This window comes from Tubulanus polymorphus, chromosome 7 (assembly GCF_964204645.1).
Source record: "Tubulanus polymorphus chromosome 7, tnTubPoly1.2, whole genome shotgun sequence".
NCBI lineage: Eukaryota > Metazoa > Nemertea > Palaeonemertea > Tubulaniformes > Tubulanidae > Tubulanus > Tubulanus polymorphus.
The window spans coordinates 19,713,726-19,722,220 of record NC_134031.1 but is presented as its reverse complement, the minus strand read 5'-3'; the positions used below and the strand labels follow the sequence as shown (position 1 = coordinate 19,722,220).

At 37.9% G+C, this 8,495-nt stretch overlaps 1 protein-coding gene and 1 long non-coding RNA gene across 2 annotated transcripts; one reads left to right on the top strand and one right to left on the bottom strand.

Annotated features, from left to right (window-relative positions):
* LOC141908240 (surfeit locus protein 4-like) lies at positions 1-4,854 on the top strand. The gene is made up of 4 exons (XM_074798179.1): positions 1-146; positions 885-1,148; positions 1,511-1,554; positions 1,702-4,854. Exons 1-4 carry the CDS (start codon positions 96-98, stop codon positions 2,153-2,155), a joined length of 813 nt encoding a protein of 270 aa, XP_074654280.1. The 5' UTR covers positions 1-95; the 3' UTR covers positions 2,156-4,854.
* An 819-nt stretch (positions 4,855-5,673) lies between these two features.
* Positions 5,674-8,158, bottom strand: LOC141908522 (uncharacterized). The gene is made up of 4 exons (XR_012619613.1): positions 8,050-8,158; positions 7,401-7,498; positions 7,241-7,317; positions 5,674-6,686 (listed from the first exon to the last, which is right to left on the bottom strand). It is a non-coding gene; the product is annotated as an uncharacterized LOC141908522 (long non-coding RNA).
* Between the last annotated feature and the right edge of the window lie 337 nt (positions 8,159-8,495).

The window sequence follows — 8,495 nt, the reverse complement described above, 5'->3', positions numbered from 1 at the left end:
TTGTAACAGCCATAGATCGGCGCTGTATCTCTTCCGGGTTCTGCATATGTCAAGTCGTTGCTGCTGACGCGAAAAAAATCACATTTCTGTTCAAAATGCTACAGAAAAGTGAAATCATCGACAAGGCAGAAGAGGTGGCCGATCAGGTAATATATTCAATTATCATCGTTTAGAAATTGCAATCGAGTTTTAGGTGTAACTATCGCTTTTTTCTCTTTTTATCCATCCACTGTCTGTATGTGTGTGGTCTGTGTTTAAATCGTTCATGATTTTATATGATAAACTAAAGCTAAATTCTTGTGCTACTTTGATTCATAGTAAGGTCGTCTAGATTTAAAAAGAAATACATTTTCAAGTACCTTGAAGTGTGTAATACAAATTACACACTATTGTCAGGACTAACTTATTAGGCTTCTTATTAATAGCAATGAAAGTGTCTCCTCTAAGATTCTGGAATATGAAATATCACTAACACTAACAGTATGAACCCTGTCTAAAAAGATGCATAAACTGATGTTTAAGATAAAGTCTATTCACATGTACTTGAAAATAACATTTAACAGCTGTTTCTCTTTTTAAGATGGGATTTAGATACATCAAAACTGGATTTAGAAGCCTAGAAATCAATTTCAAATTTCATTAAGAATGAACTTATTTTCACTTGGAATTTAACATTATGTTTTGTTGCGCCATCTATTGAGTGCTGTTCCCCGTTGAAACTGAACTGAAAATTTTATCGAAATATAGGAATATTTTTCGGGTGGTTACTAGACTATTTCAGTTTCAGTTGTGGGATTTTTGTGATAACGCCTGTGATTTCGAATGATTCATTCTATTTTACGTTGTCTGTAACTAATTGAATGTAATTAATTAATAAATTACAGATAGTTCGTCATAGTAAACACATATTACCGCACGCAGCTCGACTCTGTCTAATCGGTACTTTCTTAGAAGATGGAATTCGTATGTATTTCCAATGGGACGAACAGAGAAACTACATCAATGAACAGTGGAGTTGTGGCTGGTTTCTGGCGGTGATGTTTGTATTGGTGAATCTGGTCGGTCAGCTAGGTGGATGCGTGATGGTGCTCAGTCGACAGAAAGTGGAAATTGCTTGCGGAATTTTATTCGGGATCATCGGATTACAGGTATATATGAAATACACAATAATGTTGTTTGCGTCTGACACATTCTGATAAAAGTTCTGACTTCAGGGTATGCCTGGATTTATGTTTACTTTTTGGGTAAAATCCTGGAAGGGCTGAAAGTACTTGCATTTTAGACCTAATGTCGTCACAGGAAATTTCTACTGACAAATTTTATTGCGATGTGATGTGTATAATGTTCAAATTCAACTCGGCTTATTGATTTAGAAAAATGTAGGCAATTCAACTTTGGATTTGAGAAAAACTCCTGATATTTGCCTTGAGGCTACATGCTACAAACTGCAAACTGTAGGTTGGCTAAAACTTAGGAAATCTTTTTCAACTTGCTTCTTATATTTTTTCAGACAATTGCTTATAGTATTTTATGGGATTTCCAGTTTCTGTTGAGGTTAGTAGTCAAAGTCCATGCTCCCTATGTTGGTGATACAAAAAAAGCTCGCCAGTATAGTGCATATGTACTTAAATGTTTAATTGTATGAATTGAAAGAAAATCATTCATTTACTCACTTCTGAAACTTGTGTTTATTTCCTGCAGGAATCTAGCTCTAGCCGGTGGTGTAATCCTACTATTAGCCGAGAGTAAAGCTGAAGGTAAAAGTTTATTCGCCGGCCTCCCGAGTCTCGGCGAGAATAATCCAAAGATGTATTTACAGCTGAGCGGACGTTTACTACTCGTGTTGATGTTTATTACGTTATTGCGATTCGAATTCAGTCCGTCGTTGATCGTTTTGAATTTAATCGGCTCGGCTTTGATCGCGTTGGTCGCGGTCGGCTACAAGACGAAACTGTGCGCGTTGATTCTGGTTTTGTGGCTGACGATATTAAACTTTACGTTCAACGCTTGGTGGAGCGTTCCGTCGTATAAACCGATGCGCGATTTTCTCAAGTACGATTTCTTCCAAACGCTGTCGGTGATCGGCGGTCTTCTGTTGGTCGTCGCGCTCGGTCCGGGCGGTGTCAGCGTCGACGCTCAGAAGAAACGTTGGTAAGGAAAAAAATAGCTGACCAAAGACTTTTAAATATCAAAGACAGACTGGACGAAGTTGTCGTGAAAGGTTTTGATTTAGAATTGCTGCTTAATTGTGTGTGTGGATTGAGGAAAAAGGGAACAAGGACATAAAATCATCCCCTGGACTAAAACTAGACACCTGGACCCTGTTTCAGACTTCTCGGTTACAAATGAATGCTTTAGTCAAAATCGCTCTGTTCAGTACTAACGCTAATAGCGACCAAAATTTCGGTCATTGCGACTGAAGTTTCAGTCAGTTGTATATGACCTGTAAAAGTGTGCTAGTAACAGCACAGCACACTACACAGTACATGAAGTGTTTATTGATTAGCAGAAGACCATCTTGCATTTTAGTTCATATCCGGCTGTATAGGCGTCACCACATACATGCATCATCAAAAATAAGCTAACGCCATCTGATTATCTAGGAGTGAAAGGGTTAAGTCATAGTTTGGCGGATCATTATGTTGACGACTTATCCAAATGATGACTTACAATTAATAAATTGAATCATCACAAATTAAAAGTCTCACGTATACAGTCGATATAAGTAAATGTGATTTTTTCATTGTGAAAACTCAGACATGTTTTACTTGGTCCTGGAATTTGACTATCGTGTTTAGATAAGTTCATCGTTGAGTATAAAGCTTCAACAAAGAACTCAAGAACATGTTCCAGAACCCTGTGTCAAATTCCTTTCTTTCCAATCCGTTAATTATACAACCGTTTAATTATGTATCAGTTAGTCAATATAATGGCTGTCAGTTGTTTGTAATTATATTTCTGATGGGAAGTAGAATATTTCATTATAGCCCTGTAATACAAGCTCAACTATAGGCAATGCTTGACAATAAGGGCTGCATCTTTCATTCGACCAATCTGTATTTTTGGATATCGGTATGAAAATTACTGTTAATCGAATTTTTCATGAACTTCGAGAAAGTGTCTCTCAAATTATGGGTCCTCGGGATTGCCAGAGTAGGAGCCCTCGCCTGCCACAGTTGGAACCAGAGGTTTTGGGTGTTTTAGAACTAGTTAAGGATATGTGCAAATAAGATGATTTTTGAATTTTTGTTGTTCCAGAAAAAAAAAAAATTTCACGTAAAGTACTAGTGAAATGTACCGAGAATAATGTCTTAAGTATTCTTTCAGAAAAAATATAATAAAATGCTTCTAAAAAACTAAATAGCTTCGATAGTTTGTGTGGTGCTGTTTGCCGATGGATGAGTTTCGGTCACATTTTCCATTTCGTGATAGTCTTGTTACATGCTGAATCAATCACATGCCTAGAAACTAGTGTATACCTTGATGAACTAGATTCTGTACTTTAGTTATTGCCGGACTTGGCGCTGCGGGGTAGGATTTAAATCTGATCAACTGAAACTGATCTTGACATTTTCCACCGAAAGATATTTTTTCTGATGATTTTTAGTGATGCTGTAGACATTTTGTACGTAGGTACATATATAATGTATATTGTATACGGAAATGTTTAAACTTTATTTCTTCCATTTTCTCGACTGAACTGGCTGTAAATATACTCAATCATTTTACGGTTGACTCCATGTAACCCCACGCTCTGAAATGCTTTCTAAATACAAAGATCAGCTTAAAATTTCAGTTAATATGTTGGAATATTACTACATAGCTGTGGTTTGGGGTCTACTGTATTCATTGGGCTTCAGCAGAAAGTAAGAATCTGCTGTTGTTATGCCGTAGTCAATTTATCTTCCCCCAGTAGGGATTCAAACCTGATGGCATCGAGATTGCCCTGCCACACTAGACCGAGTGCGCAGCCAATCAGAAATCCTGTTTTATTTTAGCCTGGGGTTTCCCATTTAGAAGTTCTTCCATGAAATTTGTCTCAGCGATTGAACAAGCAATCTGAAAGCTGCGCATGTACCTGCGCACCCGGTCTACAGTGGCAGGGGTTCGTGCCGTGGCCGAGTGTAGCGATGCCATTAGGTTCGAATCCCTGCCGTGGGAGGATGTAGTCGATAATTACATAACGCTCATATCAGTATTCAAACACTTTCACTTTTCATCGTTCAAGCAGTTACCGTAGTTTATGACTTCCCTTACTCAATAAACCAGGAATTGATGTTAAAAGGGACAGTAGTTTTTCGACTGAAACTCATTCTGCCTTACCTTACAGTAATCATTCGGAATGATATCCATGCATACTTCTAGGTTAATCGAAATCTAGTTCATTACCTTCAAATATCATTTCATTGTACGCGAGTGGTCATCATTATAAGTCGTTCAGTAATACAGCATTGGGTTTATCTTAATTTTGATCCATTGTGAATCGTGACATGTGGTCATTCATTCTAAATACATGAGTCATCTGCATGATTTTGATTACATCAGTTCACTGGGTTCATAGTGATACGTATGATAACCGGAGACCTGTAGTTCCACAGTTCAGTTAAGGCCACAGAGCTCAAGATATACAACTCACAATTATGGAACTCGTTCCATGCCATAGGTCTCCATTAACACTGTGAACCCGTATGAGGTTAGCCTGATATGTCGTAATTTCTGAATAAATGGAGCTTTTTTCTGCGTATTATTTGTAAAGATCTGAATGATGAATGATTTTAACATTGTATTCAGTTTGTTATATTTCTGATCATGTGACCAGTAAAATGATGATTCAAATATATTCTATTGAAAATAACATTAAGCAGTATTTAAGACTTTATATTGCAAGCTCTGATCGTGAATTAAGGTCTGGTCTCAAAAATGAGTCACATGTAGTCCTCCATGGTTCGGGTCCAATGGTGCATACATACCCAATAACAGTAATGCGTTATTGCACCTTACATGGCAGTCAAATTGAGTACCAATGTTTGGTTATGAAGGTCAACTTTGATGGAAACCAGTGAAATTAGAGACACATGAAGAGGAAATGAGATATTAACAGCAGGGTCCGATCTAAAGAATGAAAGCCACTAGCCCGGAGGGCAAGCACATCTGAAATTTCGCTTGCCCCCCTCCAAAAGCTACTTGCCCTACACAGGCAGTCCGATTGGTAGCACTATAATCCGTTGGATCGAGTGGGAAAAAGCTTTGTGACATAAAATTGTACTTGCCCAGGGGATAAGCGATAATGATAACCTACTTGCCCTGATGAGAATATACTGGTCCCGGGCAATCGGGCAAGTGCTTAGATCGGACCCTGTTACTGATACAGTAGACTCCACCACAGTCTGATCCTATCAACTTTGATGTTTGTCGAACTATTTTTGTGACACTAATAAATACATAAAATCCAACTCGGGTATTACTCAAGTCGGACACATTTTTATGGTCCTAATACATCCGACATGAGCAGAGCATATGTATGTTTAAGTTATTGAGTTAGTAATAAAATTGCCAAATTTTAAATCCTTCGAAAAATTACTTCAGATATATATATATATACTCATAGAACTAAATACGCACAAAAATAAAGAGAATAAAACTCAAAAGATGATGATTAGTTTTTAAGAAATACGTATTTAATACAAACATGATGTGATAAACACTCGCAGTAATACACACAGATCTTTATATTGAATAAGTTATCCCTGAGGAGATAATGATAATACTACTCCGTATGTCTGTTTCAATCTCAATTACACGATATAACAACAACATAGGAACCAGGAATTTATAGCCAACATATAAATAAGATTACAGAGAACAAATCTGTTCTCATAAGCACAACTGGCAATATTTGGTATTTTAGAGTCTTAAAGACCAGGATCCAGTTCCACATTTCTAGACTAGTTTTTAGTGACAGGGTTCCTCCAACAAAAATAAAGAGTTAATACGAGTATGCTGTGGGGGCCTAACCATCATATCTATATGTATACAGGAATTAAATGTAGCGAAAAATATATATCACGATCTGCACCTCGGAGAAAAGTTTTATTTATCGTCATAAATTCAGGTTGCGTCATCACGGGAATGAGCCTAGCGTTTACGAGGGTTTAAATCGAGCAGAAACCAACGTCGAGTGAGGACGTTTGCGGTCTCGTGCCGTCATGATGTAAGTTCCAGTCAGGCGTGATGACCACGTGAATATAACGACGATATTTCAACAGAGCGATCACAATACGAATGCATGCTTGAATAATGAAAATGATGACCGCCAGGGGGGGTAGTTGTACACAGATATAAAACATCCTCCAACTGCAGAATTGAAAGATTAGCCTTTACTCATGCGCCATCTATTGGTACAATTCATAACTAGATGCAACACTGCAGTAAAAGGAGTTCAGTGTCGAATTCTGTCGGGATAAAAATTCAATGTTGAATTCCATCAAGTTTCTAGCCATTTATTTCATTGCCTTCATCATTCCTGCATAAGTTGATTGTGATCACTGATAATTTTCCAGATATTGAGGTTCGCTGTTCCATCACCAGTAGAATATAAAATGACACAGCACCGTCATAATGATTTCAGCAGTTCAGATCGTTGAGTTTTAAGATTTATTCGCAGCTGCCTTCACTTTCTCGATCACCTGGAGAAAATTACAACGTAAAAATCATTACAATATAATCCTTAACAGATTAAAACAGAGCATGCATTGCCCTTAGACTGGCGCAATGCTAAACTGATCAGATAAGCCCAGGAAATAACATTACTATACAGGTCACAACTAGGTCAGACTTTGAATTCAAGTTCCATTCAATGTGTCCTCATGTGATCTTTTGACTTTTTAAATCTCCTTTTCTTATTCAAGCATTGATCTGTCTGTAGACATAGGCCAATGACTCTGAACAATTGTAAGTCATAAATGGTAGTCGGATTATTGTGACTGAATGATGAGTCATTCTATAGGCCGACATAGTATTATAACATGACACCATATGTTTAAATGTTAAACATCCCATTTTAGGCTACTGAATGCAAAGAGTTATTCATCCTGTGTTTAAGCCCGTCAGTCCTCTAGCCTTATAGCGTTTCTTGCAAGTCTAGTTATAATTGAGCGAGATCAGAGATAGAACTATCACTGACCTAATTATCATAGTTGTTATGAATTAATGCGCACAACATTAGGTTTTTGATAATTACCTCTTTCGCAACTGGAAATTCATTGCTTTTCAGCTTGGAAAAAACCAACTCATCGTTCACAGTCACTTCGAACGAAGCTGAAAAAATGCAAACAAATTTTACAAATTTCCTGCAATAAATGTTTTTGGAAAATGAGGGCAGTTTTTTATACCATACTTACAGGATCGTCCGACAGAGCCAGAGACCTCGGCTTCAGGGCAAGCCTCGCTAATTTGCTGGCTCAACTCCCGGAAGCGAGGTCTGTAACCTCACTTGCCACTGAAAAATAATCGAACACATTTTTTCAGCTATAACATCGCACCTTGCATGTCCCGTCCAAAGTATCTACTACGCCTAGGCCTACCACTAGGCTGAACAAAATTTAGGATTTGGGGGAGGCAAACATGAAATTAAAGGATGCAATTCAAATATCGAAATGTTGACATCAAATATGTCTTTTGGTGGTTTAGTGGAGAGATGCTACGATAGCAATTAATTCCCCGGCCCGTGTTCGGAATACATTAACACTACTCTATTTCTCTCTTCGCAGTTCTCCACACATTCCTTCCAAATTTTCTTAGTTGCGCACGGCGTCTAAAACCATGCACCGCAGTGTAAATCAAATGGCACATTGGCAAAATATCGCCACTTGTCTAGGTCTTAGGAGTAAGAGCCAAGAATTAGAAAGAAATAAAGGAACACACTGACACACACACTATCATCAGCATTATTTAATGAGGTAACGTTTAGCGCCAAATTCCTAATTTCCCCCGCTGTAATAACCTAGCTAGGCCTTTCTCAGGTAATCAAAAAGTGTATTGCAACCTTACCAATATTCTATATGAACTTTAACACCCATTTTAACACTGTCTGTACTGTACGCTCGTCGAAATAACACTCGCGCTTAGCAGCTTAGGAATCGAATGTATACAGCTGGGTGGAACGAGCGTTATATAGACTCAGTCAAATCAGATTGGGTTCGAATCCCAGAGGAATATCATCTGTCCATAAAACCCTTCTAACACACGCTCTTTATCTATTTTATTCTCCATATAGGCCTGTATATTTCAAGATATTACATTGCACTTTTTTCTCTTAAAACGTATTGATTGTCACGAGCCGGGATCACAATGCGGAGCTAGGGTGACTCCGAAATCCTACAGCACGGAATGGTTACCGTTTTGACTACGAACCAGTCTTTACACCATCTTCCATTTTACATTTTCAATGCATGTCAAGCGTGTAAAGTAACAAATTACTCCGGGTTAAGATGGCG